This window comes from Vicugna pacos, chromosome 2, assembly GCF_048564905.1.
Source record: "Vicugna pacos chromosome 2, VicPac4, whole genome shotgun sequence".
In the NCBI taxonomy this organism is placed as follows: domain Eukaryota; kingdom Metazoa; phylum Chordata; class Mammalia; order Artiodactyla; family Camelidae; genus Vicugna; species Vicugna pacos.
The window spans coordinates 76,234,632-76,259,219 of record NC_132988.1 but is presented as its reverse complement, the minus strand read 5'-3'; the positions used below and the strand labels follow the sequence as shown (position 1 = coordinate 76,259,219).

General features: G+C 35.7%; 1 protein-coding gene across 1 annotated transcript in view; it reads left to right on the top strand.

Moving 5' to 3' along the window:
• Positions 1 to 24,588, top strand: part of PRKG2 (protein kinase cGMP-dependent 2) — a 93,142-nt gene that overhangs the window by 24,727 nt on the left and 43,827 nt on the right. The window contains exons 3-8 of the mRNA XM_072973408.1: positions 6,008 to 6,174; positions 10,470 to 10,583; positions 12,156 to 12,261; positions 14,655 to 14,718; positions 21,810 to 21,887; positions 23,499 to 23,593. Of these exons, the coding sequence (XP_072829509.1) occupies positions 6,008 to 6,174; positions 10,470 to 10,583; positions 12,156 to 12,261; positions 14,655 to 14,718; positions 21,810 to 21,887; positions 23,499 to 23,593 (624 nt within the window). The remainder of the gene's footprint in view (positions 1 to 6,007; positions 6,175 to 10,469; positions 10,584 to 12,155; positions 12,262 to 14,654; positions 14,719 to 21,809; positions 21,888 to 23,498; positions 23,594 to 24,588) is intronic.

Sequence of the window (24,588 nt, the reverse complement as noted above, 5' to 3'; positions counted from 1 at the left end):
ATCAGGTTTTCTATTTTTTTCTCATGTCAGATTTGGTATGCTGTATTTTTCTATGAATTTTTAATTTAATCTAAATTTTAAAAATAGTTATTAATATTATCCACTTTTTTCATATCTGTAATATCTATAGTGATGTCTCCCTTCTCATTTCCAACATTGGTGATTATTCTTTCTCCCTACCATCCCCCACCCCCATTTGCTGTGAATTTATCATTTCTGTTAGTCTTTTCAAATAAACTGTTTTGGGTTGTCTTGATTGTCTTCATTGCACTTTTATTTTCTGTGTTATTACTTTTTGCTTCCATTTTATTATTTCCTTTTCCCTTTTTTTGAGCCCAATTGCTATTCTTTTCAGATGGACACTTAAGTCATTTATTTTTCATCTGTTTTGTTTTGTAATATATCTATTTAATACTGCAGGTTTTCCTCTCCCTATTGATTTAACTGCATCCCACAAGTTTTGATATATCACATTTTCATTATTTATTTCAGAATATTATCTGACTTCTCTATGATTTAATCTTTCTTTCATCAGTGGGCTGTTTAGAAATGTATTGCTCAGTTCTCAAACATTTGAGGATTTTCTGGTTATTTTTGTTATTGATTTTGTTATTGATTTCTAGCTTAAATTTTTAGCTTCTATTGTATTCAAAGAATATTCTATGTATTATTTGTTCCTGTAAAATTTGTTAGATTTGCTTTATGGTCACTACATGGTCAGTTTTTATGAAAGCTCCATTGTACTTGAAAAGAAGGTATTTTCTGAATTTGTTGAATACAGTCTTTTAAAATATCAATTAGGTCATGAGATTAAGTAAAGTGTGATAATCAAGTGTGTAAATCTTCTATTTTCTAACTAACTTTTGTCTGCTTGCTCTATTAGTTACTTGGAGAGATGTGTTAAATCTCCCAGATGATCGTGGATTTGTCTATATCTTCTTTTAATTTTGTCAGTTGTTTTTTTGTCAGTTTGATGGTATTTAATTAGGTGCGTAGACATTTAGAATATAAAATATTCCTCTTCACTTCTGGAAATAATGTCTTTCATTAAAGTTTACTTTCCTGTATCAAGGAAAATTTTCTTTACACAAGCATACCTTATTTTATTGTCTCTATGTCACGTTTTGGTAATTCTCACAGTATTTTAAACTTTTTCATTATTATTACAGTTGTTATGATGATATGTGATCAGAGATCTTTGATGTTACTACCATGACTCGTTGAAGGCTCAGGTGATGGTTAACATTTTGTAGCAAGAAAGTATTTTTAAATTAAGATATGTACGTTGCTTTTTTAGACAATAATGCTGTTGCAACCTTAATAGTCTACAGTATAATGTAAAAATAACACTTATATGCACTGAGAAACCAAAAGAATTGTGTGAAGTGAGTTGCTTTATTGCGATATTTATTTTGTGGTGGTCTGGAATGAACCCACAGTATCTCTGAGGTATGCCTGTGATTGGTGTTTAAATATGTGTCTTTTTCTGCCTTTTTACTTTGAAATTCCTATATCATTATCTTTACAGCATTCCTTTTATAAGTAACACACACTTGGTATTTCCATATTTATTTATTTATTTATTTATTTATTTATTTATTTATTTATCTATTTATTTAATCAGTCTGACAATCTGGTCTCTTAATTGGGATATCTAATACATTTATCTTTAATGTAAATACAGAATATTTGGGTTTAACTCTAACATCTTACTATTTGTTTCTTATTTGTTCCACTTTTTTTAGTTCCTTTTTTCTCTACTTTCCACTTTCTTGAATTAGTTAAGTATATATTTTTATTCTACTTTCTCTTCTGTTAGCTTTCTAGTTAAGCTACCAACCTTTAGGGGTTACCCTAAATTATAACATGCATACTTAATTTATTCAATTTCTAATATAGATGAATGCTTTTATCAATTCCTAGACCTTGAATTATATTAATTCCATTTTCTGACCATCCAATTTTGGCTGTTCTTTTCATACATTTTATTTATCACATATTTCAAACTCTACAAGATACTATTACTACTTTTTTTTGTAAAGGTGAGCTTCCTTTAGTCACCCACATATTTACTTTTGCTCTTTCTTTCCCATTGCTCTTTCTTTCTTCTAACATCTACTAGTTTCCATCCGGGATCACTTTCCTTCTCTGCTAAGTCTGTTGCCAGTGGAATAATGTTTTGAAAATGTGTTCATTTTGCTTTCATTTTTGAAGGCTCTTTTCACTGGGGAAAGATACTGAAGTGGGCACTCTGAAGCACTTTGAAGGCATTCCACTGTCTTCTGGTTTTCATTATTTCTGTTGAAGACTTTAATCAATCCTATTGTTGGTCATTTGAAGGTAATATGTCTCTTTTGTCCAGCTGCTTTATAGATTTTTCTCTTTGTATTTGGTTTTCAGTAATTTGGCTATGATGGGACTAAATATGGTTTTCTTTGTATATATTTTGTTTGGAGGTTGTTGTGCACATTGTCTATGACTTGATGTGTTTTCATTGCTTTAAGAAAATTCTTGAGTGTGATACCTTCATATATTGTTTCATTCTTTCCCTTGCTTCAGGGGTCCAGATTACAGATATGCTCAACTTCTCTATCATGCCTTATATGTCTCCTATGTTTTGTTTTGTTTTGGTTTTGGTTTTCTGTTGTCTATCCTAGGTTCTCTCCAGTCTTCTATCTGGATATAGTCCACCTGCCAATATTGAGTTTTTAATCTTTTTCTTCAGCTGTGTCTTATCATATTTTAAACCCACCTATTGAGTTCCAAGCTTCAGATATTGTATGCTTCAATTCTAGAATCTCTATTTGATTTTTAAATAAGATTCATTTTCTCTGCCCACGTTTTCCATTTTATCCCTGATTTTTATAAATCCATTATAGTTATATTAAACTTTGTGCCTGACATGTACAGTTTTTTGATCTACTATTGTTATGTTTCTATTATCTTCTTTTTCTCTTGGTCTTCAGTAATTGGATCTTTTCTCCTGAAAAGATACCTGGCAATTTTTGATGTCATACCAGATACTCCTTATGGAAAAACTGTAGAGAAAATTTGAGGCCTGGATTTTGTTAACATCCTACAGAAAATATTTACCTTTGCTTCTGGCAGGCAGTTAAGAAGGGACAAATCATTTTAGCCAAAACAGGAATTTTTACTTTTAAGGCTGATTTTTGATCTTTTTGGTTACTCTTTACTTCTAGATTACAGCCCTTCAGATGTTCCATCTGAAACCCTGGGTGTTTATCAGGATCCCTCTTTCGTGGTGTCTTGAACACTGACTTGTGTCTTCCCAGCCCTTTGAGACTGCCAAAACTCTACTCAGTGCTGCCTATAAATCAGTAAAATGCCTTGAAGGGAAAAGCAGAGGTGAATGGCAAGTTCATGTTCTCTTGTTGACCATCGTTAATCAAGCTGTTGCTATGTTGACAGGTCTCCAGGGCTTTCAAACAGATTTATAAATATATATTTTAATTAGCTTTTATAGTTGTTTTGTGTGAGCAGGGAGAGTTGTGCTTTTAATAGCTGGCCTATCATAGTTGTAGGAGTTGCAAAGTTCTTACTCTTAATTGCTGCTGTATGCAACTTATTAAACAGAAAATTCAAGACAAGACCTACTCCTCTAAGAATTTATAGTTTACTTTGGAGAAAAACTCATAGAGAGAACTCTTTTCTAATAGTAGACTGTTACCATCTGTTTATACACTAAACTAAGTTAAGAGGATCTGGGAACTCTCTCAGGCCATGGACCATGCTTAATTAATTTCTATGTCTCAAGTAAATGCTTGGTAAATATGTTGTATTGAATGGACATGAAAACAAGTACTCTAGGAAGGAGTTCAGGGTAGAATAAAAGGATTGTGTGAGCGACAGTATCCCAGCAGGGTTGACTAGGTCATAAAGGGTTTCTTGGTAGATGTGTAATGTTTGGGTAGGTTGAGGGGAGAATAACTCAGTTAAGTTCAAGAAGAAAACATGTGCCAAGCCTGAAGGTAAAGCTGGCAGGCATGGGAGACCACGAGGATACCGGTCTATTTATAACAAAGAATTTGTTTTTGAAAGTAAGTACTAGATGGGTAGAGTGGAGGCACGTGGTGGGAAATGGAGAATACCAGATTGTGGGATGTTGATTTTCTTCTGGAGGCAAAAGGGTTTTCACAGTACTTCCATGGAATGCTGATAAAAGTTAAGCCAAAAAAATTTAAAAAGAAAGAAAAAAGACATTGAGGTTTGAGAAACATTGGTTTAAATGGATTTGTTTACTGCAAGATTTCTTTGAATCTTGAAAGTGTGCATGTGAATTTCCAAAATTGTTTAAGCTCAGCACACTTTTGTTTATAAAAGAACAGTGCTTCTTGGAACATATTTTGGAAAATTGGGATATGTGGGCATTGAAGAAACACTTGCTGGAATGTTACGCTAGCATGAAGGACCCATGAAAGCTGGAGCTTTTTGGTGCTGTTCACAGTTCTACCCCTTGCAGTGAGAAGAACATCTTGCAAAAGTATTTTCTCAGTCTATATTAATTGATTGAATTGTTGATTTTCGTGGATGAAGACTGAGATCAGGGTGAAGTCAGTTTTGTTTTGTTTTTTTTAACCAAGATTAATCTGATAGTATGGTATATGTGGACTGCAGAAGAAAGAAGCTAGAAGCTGAAAAACCAAAAAAGAAGCTGTTTGAATTGTCCAGAGCTAAGATTTTTTTTTCTTGGAACATCCTTGAAAATGGACACTAAAATGGGTAACAGTGATTTTTGTAAAGAGAATTGACAAGATTTAGTGATAGATGAAGAAGGAAGTAAGTTCTCCAAGTACTCAGAGAGTTTGGATGGCTCCGAGGACGATGGAGTCACTGTAGGGAAGAAGGAATTTCTGTCTAACACTTTATTCTATTTCATTCATGTAGTCTAATGATCTGATGGATAGGATCATGAAGGTAGTATCTAATTCCATGAAACTTTACCTTGTGTTTGAGAACTTTCTGTGTAGGAAGGATCACAGGTTTTTAAATAGCAAAGCTAGGGATGGGAGAGAGTTTGAATGAAAAATACAGAAAAAAACCCTTATTTAACAAAATCATGCTGAATTTGAATGAAAGCAAATATTGTGCAGATTCTTGCTTAGCCCACGAGGCAACTTTTCTTCCAGCGCTATGATATATACATATAAGGTATGGTAATTAGAACATTTGAAATTTACAGTGATGAAGATTAGGTAATTATTTTGAAGTACTTCTTTTCCAAAAGAAAATAGAGTGTTCTAGGATTATCATCAGGTAGGCTTGGATTTGGGGAATGAATAGGCTGTAAGATTGGAAATGTGGGATTTGTCTCGACATACTGAGAGTCAAAATGTAGGCAAACCTGAACTACCACCATCACCCTCTACATCTGATCAAACCTTATGAGTCCCAGGGGAGCTGACTTCCCCAGATCAGAAGAGGCAATAGATGTAATGGAAGCAGCATAGACTTCAGACTCACAGACTGAGATTTAAATCCTAGGGGAGAATAAGCTGCTTCTTAGCTTTTAGTCTACTTATCTATAAAGTGGGAATAGTCAGTGTCTCACAGGATAGTGGTGAGGATTAAGTAAAATATAATTAGGCATGTGTGTATATGTCAATGAATGAATGCTGTGTTACAGTTCTTTAGATACACCTTCTACCTGCCAACCAGACTTGCTTTCCATCTAAAAGTCATGTGTCCATTAATTTTGCATCTAGGGATCTTGAAAGATGCTACATTTGTGATGATGACAGTTAGGAGTGATGATGACATTGATTTAATGATGATTACCAGAAACAGAAAACATTTTCAAAGGATTTACAAGTAAAATACGGTAGTTATAAGGGTCAGATGTTGGTGGGAATAGAAAAACAAAATTGTCCTTGATGGAAATGTTGTAAATACATAGGTAGTAATGTCAAGAATAAAAAGGAAGTGAATCTAAAGAGCAAAACATGACTTTTCACTAATTGTAACTAACATCTCCCTTCCATTACACCAGTGAGAAGAAACTCATTACAGATGCCCTTAATAAAAATCAGTTTCTGAAGAGACTGGATCCTCAGCAGATCAAAGACATGGTGGAATGCATGTATGGGAGAAACTACCAGCAAGGGAGTTACATTATTAAGCAAGGAGAACCAGGAAACCATATCTTTGTGCTGGCAGGTGGGTTTTACAGATTTGTCTAGTCATTATATAACAAACATTTGCCTGTTGTTTAATAACTTTGTGCAGACATTTATAAAAATGCAAAATGGTTTGCTCTATTTGTAGAAAATATAACAAATTGAGCTCATGAAATAGTAATATTGTTGCCCTAGTCATCATAGTGATAATACTTAATATATCATGGTCCTCTAATCATCATGCGGATAACATTTACTGAATGCTTTCTGTGTCAAGCATCCTATTGAGTTCTTAATAGAGAGATCTCATTTCAACTCACCAACTCTGTTAGGCAGGAGCTATTATTTTAATGTGTTACTAATTTTAATGTTACTATTTTAATGTTACTAATTTTAATGTTACTATTTTAATGTTACTAATGTGGGCTGTGTCCCAGAGAGATTGAGTAATTTATCCAAGGCCACACAGCTCATTGTGGTGAGGGTTGAATGCAAATTTAAACAATCTGACTCAAGAGTCTGCACTTTTAATCACAGTGCTACTCACTCAACAATCACAAAAAAGTGTTTGAAAGTATTCACAGTACTTCTGCTTGTGTTGACCTTTTTATATTGTTGTACCAGGAAAAAGAAAACAATTATTTTTGTGACTCTCTAAAATGTTTTGGTAATATACCAATGATTTCAAAAGATAATTTAGGTACATTTAACCAAGAGATGAATCAAATAGAATGCCTTAAGATTAAAACTGGTGTCTTATTGGGGGGGTATTGGTAATTAGGTTTATTTTTCTAATTAATTAATTTATATATTTTTAGAGGAAGTACTGGGGATTGAACCCAGGACCTTGTGCATGCTAGGCATGCACTCTACCACTGAGCTATACCCCTCTTCCCAAGACTGGTATTTTTAGAACCATTTAAATGGCTTTCTCCATATATGATCACTTTAACATGCTTCCATGCTGGGTAGATTATAATGGTTAGATAGGCAAAGGATTTATTTCTCAAATGCATATCAAATGCATAATAAATCTTATAGTGGAATTCAACAAATTATTTTTTAGATATAGAGGCAAGAAATTATCTGAACAGGGCTTATGGTTACTGAGTGCCCTGTCAAGTTCTGAACTGCCCCAACTCTTTGAGTTTTAGGGAAAAAGATTAAGCTGGCTTGCTCAGATAGAATGGTAACCTGGGATGAGCTGTGGCCTTTTATTTTGCACTATAGGTCCTGGCAATGTAATGCTTTTATGACTTTTGTTTCTTTGAGGCCTTACATATGGAGCAGAAGTTGCCTGTCCAAAGAAATTAATAAATGTGTATTATTCTATTCGTAGTGTATAAAAGATTGTTTTCTATATTTTGATTCTTTAAACATGCCAGTTTCATAATTATTGGTGTATTATTTGCCATATACATCTTTGTAGACATCCTTAAAATTATAGTCATTCACAAGCAATTCTATCCAAGCAGTGAATTATAGTCTTAATTTAGCCAAGCCTTCAAATTTTAGGGACAGGTGACCCAGAGCAACGTTCCCGTCTTTCAACTTTTCTGTTGGCCATTTCACTTCTATTTTAGTAACACGAGAGTATTCTGGCGAGAGAATCATCATTCCCTCTGGTCATTAAGTCAACCACTATTTATGGAACCTCCTAGGAAAAGGATGAGAAACTCATATCAACCCATCTGGTTGCTTGTCAATAACTCTGATGAAAGGCTTGAGGAGAGAAGGGTTTGAACAGAAGTCAGCATCAATACAGCCATTAAAGTCAGGGCTATAGCACACATGGAAATGAAAATTGGGTGGTTTCTCAGTTGAACTGATTATGGTGTTATCTAAGAATTGAACTGTGTGATTTAATTGATTGAGCAAATTAGTTTGTTACTTTGAAATCTCTCTTTTATGAAATATAGCATGAATAACAAAAGGTAAAATCATATTTAGCTTAAATTTTTGGTATTCCATATAACTGTTCAGTATTGCAAGTCCCATGAGCCATAACCAACTAGAAAGGAAACTTAAAATGCATAAGATCTACAATATCAACTCAACAGTACAACTAAGTGGTTTCAATGGAATAGAATTTAGTTGTAATGATTAAAAATTAAATTGTATATCTAACCTATAAAATTCAGAGCCAAGACAGAATTTATTTCTTACTAGAATATAAATTCTAACAGAATAAATATCATCTCTGTTTTGTCTACACTATCTCTCTGGCACCTGGACTAGTTCCTGGTACAACATAAGTATTCAGATCAGATCTGTTGAATGAATGAGTGGACAGTGATGACCCAGAGCTACTTAGTGGTGATTTGGAGAAAGGAAAGACTAATTCTTGAAGGGGAAGAGAAATGACCCCACCATTTTCTTCCATTAAGAATATAGGTCTTTTTGCATATGATTTTGGTTTGGTAAGGCTTTATTTATTTGAAGAGAAAGGAGAAGCAAATTGCTGGGGCAAAAGAATTGTGAGGAAGTTGCCTCAAGTTCTGCCTCTTCCTTCCCCCAACCTTTATTTAAAGATTAGTGTCAAGGACTCCTCTTCCTTTTCCTTTTTATGACTTTAATTTTTAGAGAGGTTTTAGGTTTACAACAAAATTGATAGAGAGGAACAGAGATTTCCCATATACCCTCTGCCCCCAACACATTCATAGCCTCTCCTGTTGTCAACTTCACTCACCAGTATGGTACTTTTTTTTTTTTAATCAAGGATGAGCCTACATTGATACATCATAACCACTCAAAGTCCATACTTGGTGTTGAACACTCTATAGTTAGGATAAATGTATAATAACATGTATCCATCATTATAGTATCATGAAGAGTATTTTCACTGCCCTAAAAATCCTCTATGCTCTGCCTATTCATCTCCCACCCCTCACCCTTGGCAACCACTAATCTTTTTATTTTCTCCATAATTTTCCCTTTTCTAGAATGTTGTATAGTTGGAATCAGACAGTATTTAGCCTTTTCAGATTGGCTTCTTTCACTTAGTAATATGCTCAGCTTAAGTTTCCTCCATGTCTTTTCCTGGGTTAATATCTCATTTCTTTTTAGCACTGAATAATATTTCATTGTCTGGATGTACCACAGTTTATTTATCCATTTACCCAGTGAAGGACATCTTGGTCATTACCAGGTTTTGGCAATTATGCATAAAGCTACTATAAACATCTGTGTGCAGGTTTTTGTGTAGACCTAAGTTTTCAGCTCCTTTGGGTAATACTAAGGGGCACAGTTGCTGGATTGTATGGTAAGAGTATGTTTAATTTTGTAAGAAACCACCAAACTGTGTTCCAAATTGGCTGTGCCATTTTGCATTCCCACCAGAGATAAGAGTTCCTGTTGCTCCACATCCTCTCCACCATGTGGTGTTGTTAGTGCTCCAGGTTTTGGCCATTCTAATAGGCATTGGTATCTCATTGGTGTTTTAATTTGCATTTTCCTGATGATATATGACGTGGAACATCTTTTCATATATTTTCTTTGGTCAATGCTAAAGTCTTTGGTCCATTTTTTTCATTGGATTGTTTTCTTATTAATGAACTTTAAGAGCTCTTTGCATATATTTGGTAGAACAGTCCTTTATCAGATGTATCTTTTAGGAAAATGTTTCTCTCAGTCTCTGACTTGTCTTTTGTTTCTCTTGGTATTATTTTTCTCAAGCGCTCTTCTTAGTGACTTCGTGTATTAATTCGTTGCAGTGATTGAGGGATTAGTCAACAAGCAAGGCATGGTGAAGTAACTTCCCCAAGGTCACACATCCAGGCAGGCTGACTCCAGGGTCAGGGCACTTCTCAGTTATGACAAGTTAGTCCTTCCGCCAGTGTGGACACCTCTTCTGTGTTTTCAAGACATGCAGTTATTGCTGTGTTCCTTGTACAAGAGAAATAGTTTAATGTGCTACATTTTTCATGAGGTAGAATGAATTTTAAGTAAAATACTTGCTTCAGGAAAAGAACTATGTAACAATGATAATGTTAACAATAGCTAACACTTACATGGCATTTACTATCGCTAGCCATGGTTCTATGATCGGTTTCTATAGTAACTTATTTACTTCTCACAACTGTATGAAATAATTATTATTAATATTATCCCCATTATTGACGAGGAACCCAGGCAGAGTGGGTAGCTCAAGATGAATCAGCTAACAGTGAGTAAGTGGCAGAGCTGGCTTCAGTCTGCCCTCTTAACTGCTTTCCTATAATGAGAATCATATCTTACCTCTATGTTTTGTGTACTTTCTGATTGTTTTATTTTTTTAAATTTATGGAATCTAGGTGGATTTTGATTATTTGTGTTTTCTTGCATCCTTCTTGATAGAGGGTCGACTGGAGGTGTTCCAAGGGGAGAAATTGCTATCATCCATCCCTATGTGGACCACGTTTGGGGAACTAGCCATTTTATACAACTGTACAAGGACCGCCTCTGTGAAAGGTAACAGGAGAGGAAATGCTGTATTTTTAAATAATTACAATGATAAAGATAATCTGTCATTATTGCATCCTGAGTCTTCTTATCTCCCATTGTGCCCCATATTCTCTTATTAATAGAAATATTATGCTTATAAAAGGATTTATATTGAAGCACTTGTCTAAATGATTCAAGCTTTAAAAACCTGTCCATCGGATACCTGTGTATAAAATATGATTATGGCTTTAAACAGAACTGATTCCAATGTTTGCTTTAGTTGCCACTTCACTTTTTCACTATGTAGATATTTGCCTTTGGCTCATCTAGAATGTTTGCTTTCTCTTCTCCATGAGGTTCTGACCATATTATAAACCAGAAACATTAATTAAACCAATGAAAATGTATAAATATCAAAAAGGATATGAATTAATTAATGAGAGTTCTCATGAGTGACTTTTGGGATTACTTCCATTGCTTCTCCTTAGGGTTCTTATTTTTATTGACTTTATTCATGGTAGTATTAGGTTTTCTTCTGAATTACTTAGATGTGGTGTTTCTCAAGGTTTGGGACCAGGTTATGTGTGTTAGTACTGTTGCCGTATTTGATAAAAATGCAGATTCTGAGGCTCCACTCCAAACAATCTCTGACAATAGGGACAAGGGATCTCTATTTTTAACAAGAATGTCAAAATAGAGTATGAAAATGAATATATGTATATTCACATATCACTGAAGAATTGTGCTGTACATGAGAAATTGACACAACATTGTAAACTGATTATACCTCAATTAAAAAATTAATAAATACAAAAATAAAAATAAAGAATGTCAAAATAATTCTAATTCACTTTAAAGTTTAGTAAACCAGAGATTTGGGGTTTGATATACTTTTTCAGTTCTCATCACTCCTTTAAAAGAATATATTTCTACCATAATTTCATGTAGACTTTTTAGAGCTGCTACTTCTGCTCCTCTTTCTTTGTAGATTTTATTCTTGCTTTTAATGTCTTTCCTATGAAGAGGTTTTCTCAAAAACTGTCTTGCATAATCTCTTTGAAAATGATTTTATATATTTTAAGTAAAAGTAACCATAGAGATTCTTAAAATATATTGGCTCTCATTAGCAACAATGTCTAAACAACATAAAAAGGCATAAAAACATACTCACATACAGAGATCTTTAGCTTTCAGTTATCTAGGTATGAATTCTTTACTCTCTGAATTGACTGCAGGCTGGCTAGCTTTCTCTTGTATCGCATTGTATCACAGCACAAATCTAAAATACATCCTGATGATGCAGTGTATAATTAGGATTTGCAAACTAATTTTAATATCATCCCAAGCAAAACATAATTAGAAAGGAAATCTTTTGCTGCTCACTTCCAAATCATGGCTCATTTCAAAGCCAAAAATGATTTTATAAAGTTGCTTACTCTTTACATCACTACTTCCTTCCATTTGCATGCTTAAATAATTCATTTTCCAAGATCTATCATTTTATGAGAGTATATGAAAAACTTATTGATGAACATTTTGGAATGTTTTCTTAATGGAAGAGCTAAACAATATTTTATTATTTTCTTGACTCTTCTAAAGCTATTACCAATGTTAAAACATGGGCACTAGATCGAGAGGTGTTCCAGAATATAATGAGAAGGACAGCTCAAGCTCGAGATGAACAGTACAGAAACTTCCTCAGAAGGTAAGAAAAACACATTGGCAGCGGAAAGAGCAGAAGATGGGGTAGCCAGATTGTGGGGATGTTGGTTTTATCCAAGTAATTTTTTTTACTATAGCTTTTTTTCTTATTCAAGCATTTTTCACATGATTCAACCAAAGGAGCAAAAGTATTCTCTTGCAGTATGTGCTGCTGATATTAAATTATTAGCTTTGTTCACTGATTTATTTCTCTTGCTAATTTTGCCCTTCTATTGATGGAGTCATTGTATATAGTATAGCAAAATGTGCAAAAAATATCCTAAAACATTCACTTGGGTTTCTCAGTCGACTTTGAAAGACATCCTGTAATTTAGAAGTAGATAGCAAAAGACAATCTTTCTCATACTGCTTTGCTTAGAATAGTATTAAAATTAATTTCTTTTACTATCCTTATTCATTTTCTTTACCTGAAACATTTCCCTCATTTACATAGCCACACCATCTTCCAGATTACTATTACTTATGGCAGATTAACTTGCCCAAAATGTTATTATGCTTGCCATGATGACATGGATCCTTGGAATATACACATCTTGTCAACTGTTCTGAACCCCCAACAACTTGGACGCATCAAGTTAAAGAGAAACAAATACCTATGTAACTGAAAAAGTCAGCTACGCGTTAAAAATTTTGTTTGGAAAGTTCCTCATTTAAACTATTTCTGTGTGCTTTATGGGAGGTTTCACAGTCCCTGAAGCTGCAGTACAGCTTGTAATGAAATGTAACCGATGATAAGTGGTAGTAATACTAACATGTTCTGTGGTTCTCCAAAATAAAGTCTTAGGTCTTTTTAAGTATAGTGGTTTTTATCGTGCATAACTAACCTGCCTAGCCAATGATTTTAGGGCTGTGCAGTGCCTAGCATATAGTGAGGACTTGATGACTATTGAATGAAGGCATTGTTAGTCAGTAGAACATTGCAGGCGTTAAGATTTCTCGTATGAACGCTTGCTGATCTAGTCTCCTGGACACAGTCAGAGCTTCTGGCAGAGAGCTGCTATAATGGCAAGCAGGTGCCTTGCCTATAGGCCAGACAGTGCCTTAGCATCATATTGTGGGGTCTACCTAAGTATAGGTAATCTCAAAAAAAGTTATAAAACATAATAACAAAATGAGCGCCATCATTCTAAGGAGTAGAAAGTCAGCCATGTTTTTGGAGCTCTCGTTTGCACCCCCATGTCATTTCTTAGCCTTCCTTGGGGTATCCCCGCTCCTTGGAGTAGTCTCTATTCTGAGGTTCAGTGATCATACCCTTGGTATTCTTTATTATTTTGCCTATAGCTTCATTTAGCCTATTGTTGAACTTTACAAAATTGGTGTCATTTTTGCAACTCAGCTTTTTTCCCACTCTTTTTTAAGATTCATTTATTTGGCTAATTTAGTCATTTCTCCTCTTGAAGAGTTCTCTTAAGTGACTCGACCACAGTGCATTTATCTGCTCTCCCATTGGTGGTGTTTCAGTGTTTTGCAGTTACAAACAATTCTTATACACTGGCTCCTGGCTCCATGCCTCCTGGTGCGCGTGAGCAAGTGTCAGTCTAGAGCTCTCTTTTCAGAACTCAGACCTGATCACGTGTTTTTGGAGGAGCATCATTTTTTCCTTAGGGGTATCAAATTTGAAATGGTAAGAAAGAAGTATTCATCTTATAGAAATTCTATCAACAGTCCTGTGTGAAAAATGGGTAAAATAGAAGACAAATTGCTTTAAAAGAATAATTGAATCACATTGATTGGTTAATCATATTGAGTGGAATTTCTGGGGTTTTTTTCAAATAAAAGTTTCAGTATTCTATTTCATTCTCTGTATATTATTATCTGTAAAAGTGTTGCGATTACATGCCTCCGGCTACCATTCACTTTAAAAGACAGTACAATATGACTAATAATCAAAGATCATTTCCATGCTGATTCCTACCTTCCTTCCTAGATTCAGTCTTTACTTAATTATAAGGATTTAGATGAAAATCTGATCCTCCTCTGGAAGGAGGGAGCTCCTTATGCATGTTAATAAAAGAGATATTGAGATGGGGAGAGAAGCACATTTCTGGATGTGATTCACTTTGAAAACCAACAACCAATGTAAAATGTTTTTTTCCCCAAAGAGGCAAAATTTCATTTTTTTCTTTTTATATTATCTTACTAATTTTATTTATTTGCCTATAAGAAATGTCTGTGATTAAATATAATTATATAATTTAAATGTATTTGAAATTCAGTTATTTATGGGTAATATATTTGGCGGTTTACTTTGGAACAATTAAAGGGCATTGTGTCTTTTTAAATGCATGCAAAGGTGTTTGAATCTACATATAGGTGTGCATTTCTAGTTTAATTCAGGAAGAGAATTAAATAAAGGTTTCTTTTAAAATTTTGTAGTGTATCCTTGCTGAAGAATTTACCTGAAGATAAATTAACCAAGATCATTGACTGCTTGGAAGTGGTAAGAAATCTTAAAGTTAAAAAATGCATTTCATTAAAAGATTGCATAATCTAGTCATTATTAGCACTGTACATTAAAAAGAAGGAAAAGATGGTGGTCGCTAGTTCATGGAGACCAGGAGCCTTTTACTATTGTGAAAACCCTTAGGTCAGCTCACACTGAATTAAGGGGGCTGGGGTGGGATTAGGGCACTCTTCTGAAATGTATAAAGGAAAATTGGATTTGCATGTGTAAAGTGATATTTGACTTACGTATTTTAATCTTTTTTAGTATATTTGAGAAAACCAATCTGCCTCACTCAAGAGGCATTTGATTTTCTGCAATTAACATCACAGTCCCTTAAAGAGCTCATAGTATGAAGGAGGTAGTGATGCCTAATTAGGTAATGGAGAAGAGAAAGGGTATACTGGAGCTTTTGTGATAGTCTCCTGAATCAGGCTATGAGACACTCCATACTTGAAAACTCCAGGCTATGAAAAGACATTAAAAAAAACAAAACAAAAAAATCCCCCTGTGCTTAAGAAGCACTGTACCTATTTTAACATCTCGGGAAAAACAGCATATTGGAATGTGTTCAAATACTCATGTTAGGCATCACGCAGATGGTTGGTTCTAGTCCAAGACTAGTCAAGTCTTTTCGTGAATAATGCTTTTATGACATGTACCTTGGATTCTAATAATATGCAGTATGTGAGAACCTCTTCAGAGATTAATATTCAAAGTTAACCTCGCTCTAACTTTTTTGAGAGTTAATTTCATTGAAAGCAAAATGGCTTTTGGGGAATTTAAAGGAGGTATGGAATAGTAAAGGAGTCGCATGTAGACTTTAAGCTTTTATAAAGCTGTTCTCAGTGGGAGACAAGACTGATTGTTGATAGATTCATGCTTCTGTCAATCACAATATACAGTGTAAACTAATATCTGTTGAGAAGGGAGTACTGACCATTTTATCCTTAAGTGTAAGTGACACCAGTAATGTTTCCATTTACAATTCATGGAGCCCATCCAGCAGTTTATCAAGGACGGGCCATGATGACACAGTGCCTGGCCTTGTGTCCCCAGAGCTTTCAGATATGAAGTCATTTTCAAGAGGGCTGCTTGCCCTGCACCTCTCGGGATTTTCTCAGTGTAACATAACCCAATCACAGATGTTACAAATTAATAATTCATTCTAATTTCTGAATATTTTTTTAAAGCTGTAGAGGCCCTATTTTTTTTGTTAACTGAGGAAATCTGTTTTTAATATAATACTAATAGAGTAGATTCACCAGAGGGGAATTCCATGCTGACAGCAAATATTAAAATTTAGTGTCATTAAAAATAAATGGTAAATTAGACATATTTATAGCAGCCGCAGGCAACAGCTATAGAATATGTAGATGGGGGCTCAAACCTAGTATTAATTAACACACAGTTTGAGTTTGAAAGTCTCATCTTTTAAAACCAGCCTAGAAAGGCTTTATTACATATTAGCATTTGCAGACAGCAGCACAGTATATAAAGGGCTTTTTATTCATACCTGGCAAACAAACGTGTCTCTGTAATGTGTGAAAATTCTCAAATTCGAAAGTGATTAACAAGGGAGTAGTGGAATCTATTTAGCGCTAAGAAAAGCACATAAATTGCCAGCAGAGGTTGGACTAATGACCCATCACCAGGGTCCTGACAACAGCCAATCACTAATGCATCAGAGTTATGACAGAGCACCCGCTGAGTTCCAGGACCAGCTGTCCCACAAACTGGCTCCATAATCTTTGAGAAAACAGACTGAGTCTGGTGTGCTATTTAGGAGTTGATTGGGGGTGGTTTTTAATTTTTGTGCAGGAGGCGGGGAAGGGGGATCAGAATTTCTCATCACCAAGCAGTTGATCTGATGTGTCTGTTAAGACTTCATCTGTTGCACTCATAGACCAAATAGCCAGAATGTGCAGTGTTTCAATAGCATTTCTTGCTTCAGCTTAAATCACCCAGAGCATTCAGTTCTAGAGGCAGACATCGCCTTTCAACCTCTTCTTGTGTTCTAATGGGAAAAGGAGAGTGGAAGTGGTATCAACATATTCACTAGTGTGCCCTAAGAGTTAACTAATGACCATCGTAAAACATAATACGGATTCGGAATGCTGTGTAACTACTGATGATAATGAAAACGATCATGTGACCTCCACACCTGGCAGTTGTGCAGTATGGAAGACCAGAGTGGAAGGAGTGTCTGTTTCCACTCGTGGTGATTGATCCAGGAAGCATGGGATTTGACTGTGTGGCTGACTGAAAAGTCACCTAACTCTCTGTTACAGAGATTTGGTATTTGACCCTCTGCCCTGCGACTCCTGTGTGGCATCTTTCATGAACCTGGAGGCATAGTGGGAACGGGCTGGGGGTGGGGAGTGTGGCAGGTCCTCCTTGGTCAGATCATCAGCGGTGCTGCTTAAAAGGCAGATTCCCAGGTCCAACCTCACAGTTTTACTGGATCAGAAACTGGGGTAGGGACCCAGAAATCCACATTTTATCATTTTAGCTATACAATTCTTTGGCTTATTAAAGTTTGAGAAGCACTATTTAAAGTTATGAACAGAACACACATAGGTTAGAGTTTGCCATATTCTACCTCTTCATTCACGGATTTCTTATTTTTTTTTAATCGTTTGTTAAAAGTCTCTAGTCCTCCTTTCTTATAGTTCTTGCTAACACTTGCGAAAGTCAGAGGGGTTTTCTCATTGTAATGATTACATCCAGAACCATACAAAGTTGAGATAATTGTGGATTTTGCCAGTTTATGGACCAGTTAGTTAAAGGTGGGGCAACGAGGTGTTGTAGAAAGTTAGCTAGTCCAAAGTCTGGTGATTAGGTTTTATGGTCAAACCCCTGTTCCTAGCAGCTGTCAGTTAATTGTGGTGGGCATCAGGGTCTTCGCAGCTGTAAAATAAGGGAGTGCTGGGTGGGTCCCATCTCTACGGGCTCTTTCAAGTGTTTCAATTACAGAATTCTACACAGTTGGCTCACCTTAAAAGGAATTTCTGTTGGTTTTCATTCTGTAGACTTTGGTTCCTTAGAAATAAGCAATCAGGTACTATGTTTTGCCTGAATGGTTGATAGGGTCCACTGATGTACATGTGTTTGCTTTAAAGTTTCTAAAATGTTTTAACTATCATACTTGGAGAAACAAAAAATAGTTGGTAACAGACCCAGATAACTGTATGCAATTTTTTAAACAATCAACTTAGGTATATAGTCACATGATGCAGAGTGTGTGTGTGTGTGTGTGTGTGTGGTGTGTGTATCATACAGCTGATTGTGTATCATCAATAATTCTTTGGAATGAAGATTTCAAACCACACAGTAAAGACTCCAAGGAGGTTATAGGCTTGCTTCTTTGATTTGCCCTCCATCGCCTTGGATTTTATTTCTGGTTTTGTATGTTCTATTACAGGCACTGAGGCTCTAGCATTTTGCTAGCTAGCACAGAATGAGCAATTCTTTACATGAAGAACTCTTTCCATCTTTCGCTGTTGCTATTTGTGTAGTTTTCTTCTGACCTCTGCCATTCAGTCTGCCGTGGAATTGATTTCCTGATTTTCCCTTCTTGCCATACACTAAGTAACCACTCTCGGTGTTTCTAAATATCATCTTTTAGAACAACTTTTTCAGACTGTAGATCACAACTCATTACTGGGTCATGAAATCAATTTAGAGGAACACTTTTTAAAAAAATCAGAGTACTGATCATAAGTATTGTTTAAATATGATTCAGTTTTATATAAGTATGTGTGTGTACACTTGCATGTAGGTATTTGGGTGTACATGTAAAATGTATTCCTTACTGTAATTCAGAGTAAAAACTGCTTGAAAACCACCACCCCACAGGATAGGGTCTATGGCTTCTTGGTCCTCTAAGGGACCCCTTTGCAATGTAACACAGGACAGTAAACCACACTGTTTGCATGTCTCTTTTTGGTCTTGGTGACCACCCTGGCTGGACTGGCTGCTCTCCCCATTTGACAAACACTGGCCAGTCTAGCATCGTAGCCAGTACTTACCACTATGTATTTTTGGTCTGACCTACATCCACGGCCTTTTCTGCTCTATGAAGTTACTGTCAACACACTGGGAGGTATTATTTATCTTCCTCCCATGGTTTTGGGTGACAAAGACTAATCCCTGGGAAAAAAACCACTAGGAAGGTTGCCCCTTAAGAAACAGCAAAGCCCTTTCTCAGTGTTGCCTTTCCAGCTTCTCCCTTTTAACTTATCTGACTGGCAGGAGTTAAAGCTGCCCGTCTGTGAAGACCAGAGACTTTATAATAGCTGAAGAACAGCCCACCAGCACTTGAGGAATTCTCTAGATTCCTTCTGTTCCATGTGGGTGATGGGGACTGAAATTAAGATGGGAACAGATCCAAGAGCAGGCTGTCTGAAACAGGAAAGTCTCACATGACCCCGGCAGTTTTAGTAAAAAGAACTGAATGTTAGCTCTATGACGAAGAGCCCTGAACCGCGGTGTCATGGTCATCTCGATGGTAAAGCGAGCTTGTGTGTATATAGTGAAGGCTTGTGACAGAGCTATAATGAGAAGAAGTAGAGTGCTGGAGTAAGCAGACTGTGATGGAAAAGACTCAAAATGTTATTTTCCGAGTAGAATAAAAGTGTGTTTCTTGCTCACATAACAGTCCAGGGAGGCTAGGCCTGGTTAGCTACATAGAATTATTCAGGAACTCAAGCTGATGGCTACTCTGCCATCTTCAATACTGTCCCACTCCCAAAATCTCTCAGGGCCATGCCATTACAGTTTGGGGAAATGTATGAAGACACAGCCTTGGACCGGTCCATAGGCCTGGCATGGGCAGGACATACATTGCTTCTGCTCAAACTCATGTAGCTAAAAGTTAATCACATGGCTGCAGTGAACAGCAGGGAGGCTGGGGGATGCAGTTTACCTGGATGGCTGTGTATTACTGTCGAAGACTTTGATGACCAGCTCACAGCCTCTTTCACAGAAATTAACAGTCACCAGGTGACTGTCTCACCTAGTCCACAAACATCATTAGGAATGGTAGATCATACCATCTGAATTTTACAGAAAAGGAAACTGAGGTTCAGTATATTGAAATAACAGCTAAGCAAACCATTCTCATCTTCCTCCTTAACACGGTGATCATTAATTGAGTATTTACCATGGTTCAGGGGCTTTCAGTTCTCCAAAAACCATTGTCTTTAATTAGCTTATTGTGGGAGGCAGAAGGGACCCCCTCCAAAATGTCCAGACCTTAAACCCTGAAACACATGAGTATGTTGTATGACATGGCAAAAGGAACTTTGCAGATTTAATTAAGATTTGGGACCTTAAAATAGAGATTATCTTGGATTATCTAGGTGGGCCAAATATGAATCATTCAGGAACATGAGCCCTTAAAAGCAGAGAGTTTTCTCTGGCTGCAGTCAGAGAAATGTAGCAGAAGTGGAAGTCAGAGAGATTCCAAGTACATGAAGAATTCTACATGCCCTTTCTGGTATTGAAACATAAGGGGTTCCATGCAGGGGCAAGAGAGAAGTCTAGGAACTATGAGGCAGCTCCTGGCTGACAGCCAGCAGGGAAATGGAACCTTATTCTACAATTGCAAGGAACTGAATTCTGCCAACAACCTCATTAAGCTTGAAAGTGGATTTTTTTTCCCCAGAGGCACCACAAAGGAACACAGCCCCAATGACACCCTGAGTTCAGTCTTGAGAGACCCCAAACAGAGCAACCCGGTTGAGCCATGCCGTGCCTCAGCTTGCTGACCCACAGAAACTGAGATAACAGATGAGTGTTGTTTTAAGCCACTAAGTGTGTGTGGTTATTTATTACAGCAGCAATAAAAAAAAACTAATGTGCCATCTTCTCTAAGTCCTTGAAAGTAAATGTTCTTATTTAAATTTTCTGGATTGGTGGAAGTGAAATTCAGAGCAGAACTGAGATTTGAATCTTGATTTCTATGGATTCAAAGTGCTTTTTCCCCTAAGATATTATGCTTCCTTCCATGAGATCTTGAAATGTCTTGTAAAATATACATAGTGCTATGTGAATAAAAGGTATGTTTATTAGTATTAGTAGTAATATTTATTCCATAAATGTAAATATGTTCTAAGAGTACAGGACCCAAAAATAACTGAAATATGATAGACACAAAAGCAGTTTTGTTTGGATTTTTTCAAGTCTAAAAGAAAAACAAGAGAGTGCTATGATGTTAGGTATGCCTTTAAAAAAATTAAACAAGACCAGTTTTGTTTGTATAAATAATTAAGAGATCTACTTTAGTTCTATGACTTTGAGACAATATCAAATTAAAGCAAAGTAGGAATGGACAGTTTAATCCATCTTTTATTTTCTAAGAGACTGAATTGCTCTTTTGATCTGACAGGTAGATGAATTACTTTTCCCTGCCCCTCAATCCTCTGATTACACACACATATATGAGGGAAACAAAGAAACAAGTGACAGTTTGGGGTTTCATGAGGATAAACCTACATTGATGAATGGAATTTACAAGTGAAAAATTCTAATGTTGTTCTTCCGTGATGATAAATCTTTGGAGGGAATCTATATGAAAGAACTCCTCACTGTGTATATAGAATTTTCCCAACCATTTCTCTGCAAGGAATTAGAAACTGAGGTTGATGTTCCTCATATCCTTTTGCGGTTACATTTTCCACTTATTAGGTAATGTTTGTCATTTTTTCTAAACTCTAGACCCAGTTTCAGACTGTTGCAGATCATCAAAGAGTTTATATTTAGATTATTTTGGGGAAGCCTACCTACGTATCAGTGATGACTGCCTGGTTCATGTCTTCAGTGTCCATGCCTGAAATTCATTATTCCAAGGGAATTTTTTTTTCTGTGACAGATAAATGTAAATGCAGATAATAAAGTAAGAGTCTCCTTAACTTTTCCATGGTTTGTGACTACAATGTTTAAAAAGATCACGGTTACAATAAGCAAACAATAACAGAAACGGTGTGGAATGCTCATTTCAAAGACACGGGAGTTCTGTTTCATTTATGTCTTCATCTGAATGTCTCCACTGCATCTAACGTTTTCTTTTTCTCTCATCCCAATAGGAATACTATGACAAAGGAGATTACATAATTAGAGAGGGCGAGGAAGGAAGTACCTTTTTCATTTTAGCAAAAGGAAAGGTAAATATTAATGAAAGCTTACTTAAAGTAAATCAAAAAATTGTTTTGAATCTGTTTGCCATACACACAGCAATGTTCCAACATTGCAGCCTAAGTCCCCTGTGTAGAGCTGGGTAAAGGAGCTTCTGCTCAAAAATCCTGGGAGGGTTTGGTCTGAGCACTGGGTTTGGGGCCACAAGAGACTTGTGATGGGTTCCAGCTGAGACAGTAACTTCCTAGTGACTTTAGTCAGGTCACTTGACATTCTTTAGACTTGGTTTCATCGTGTATAAAATGACTGGATTATTTCTAACATCCCTTCTAGCTATGACTGTGTGATTCCCAGCCCAAGATCGGGGCTGGAACATTTTCCCACCCCACAGATACGACAGACAACAGTGGAAGAAAATGAACTAGGCAATTGAGGGCAGCAGTGATCAGACATCAAGCTGGAGAACAGTGTGTCTCAGAACTTCAAATTGTATACAATAGCTCAAGCTGATTTAGATGCTGATGAAAAGTTTACCCTGATGTAGGCTACAGATCTTTTTCTTTACCTAGATATTGAGTGGATAACATTTTGTCAGTTGCTCCCACGTTGGCTCTTTACAATGTTCCTCAGAGACAAAAAGCATTTGTGAAAGATCGAAGGAAAGAATGAAATCTTGAGCACCTGTGTCCATAAACTGCCAGATTTTTATAAATGCTCTTTCTTCTATGAAAGAGTTTTATCATCAGAGAGTCGGGCACTGCCCTTTGTAAACTGGTTCGTGGTTGAACTTTGAACTAGGCCCCCAGTGATGGGAAAAAAGTTCACAAAATAGTTTTGGAAACTTTTCAACACTCAGAAACACTTTTTATCATTTCTCACCAACTTAAACCTCATGTTTTGAAAGAATTCTGCCTGATAAATAAATTGCATTTATTATTTAAAAAAATTTTAATTTATTGTAACTTTCATAAATGCTAATCAGAATTTCTCACCAATATGAAGCGACCTTTCTTCCCATGTTGAACTGGAATAATTCTAGCCACAAGCAAGTAATGTTAAAGTTTTTGTTTGGCTCTCCCATGCGGGCTCTTAAACCATCACATTGAGCCTCTTGTGAGACTTGTGGACCCTCCTCCAGATCCACAGTTTGTATTCAGTTTTAGAGAGTCCACACGAATCAACAAGTCAGTTGTGGACACTGGGTTCAGAACTCCTGATACTCAGTCTTATTCTTGATTGATTTGTCAACTCTATTTGGCTTTTTGGAAAAATAAAGTTCCCACAGGATCATTATCATTTTCTTTGACCATCCTTAGGAAGGAGTAACTGGATTCACATAGCAAATTTATTAACTTTGGGAGGTGAAGTTTGTATGGAGAGGCTTCTTCTTGCAAAAGATGGAGTCATGTGATCATGTTAGGTGGCAGACCTTTTTAGTCCATCCAAATGAGTTGACTGTAATTAGATTAGTCTAACTGTAGTTGACTGTAGTCTTAACTACTGAAATATTGAAGCAAAGACTTGTCTCTTTCCTTGTTCAGTCAAGTTTATGTAGATCTGGAGGGTCTGGCTGAATGGATATGTGTTTAGATTCTCCTTTACTTCTCTCTCTCTCTTTTTAATTATTTGACATCATTTAGGTAAAAGTCACCCAGAGTACTGAGGGCCATGATCAACCACAACTGATAAAAACACTGCAGAAAGGAGAATACTTTGGAGAAAAAGCTCTTATCAGGTGAATCTATGAATTTATAGACTATACTTAATAATAATTCTTTGGTTGTTTGCACATATACCTACTCATTTGGAGCTGTAGAATGGAGCTACCAAACTGATGGCAGCCATTATCTGGAAATTAAACCAAAATTTTACACTGACTTCTAAAAAAATTCATTGTTAAATGGGAAATAAGTTTATTAATTTTGTATAGGAAGTGATTTGGAAAGTTTTAAGTTTGCTGGTGAAAATAAAATTGGTGTTCCAAAATAATAATTCTAATAATTTTTGGTTTAAATGAGAGTCAGAGAAAGAAATTGAAGACATGAAAACTAGAATTTTCCTGTAAGAGTTTTTATATTATGAAGTTTTAAAATGTTGCCTTGTTTTATTCTTTTAAAAATTATCAGATAATGACTTTACATATTCTTTGTGCTTTTAGATCATTATGCCAAAGGTAATATTTTCTTAAGACTTTTTATCAGCTCATTTTGCAAGTTTTAGAAGCAACTCAAAATAGTGTATTTAAAGTTTCTCCCTGAACCTTTGGCCTTTTGAGGTATGTGCTTATTTATTGTTTGATCTAACTTATAGGAGAAACATTTATAAAGATTAACCAAATAGCACAGGAGACACTATGTGCTTCTTGGAACTCAGAACACAACCTCAAATGTGAAAAAAAATTTCTTAAATATACATAACCTTATAAAGTCAGAATTTTGAGCAAGACACTTTTTTTGGAGTCATATATGTTTTTAAATGAATACTTGAAACTATTAAGAAATCACTTAAAATTTATGCTATTACTAAATGCTTTTATTTCATATCTTTGCTTATAAAATAAGTAGTATTTCTGTTCATTTTTCTTCCTTTTTAATTTTTGTCTGTGAAGCCCCAGTTCTGCTGATATACATGTCAGGATTACATTAAGTACAGAGCAAAGAAAAAGTATTCACAAATTACCTGAAGACAAATTTGATTATTTAAAAGTCATATAACTTTTATTTTTAAAGA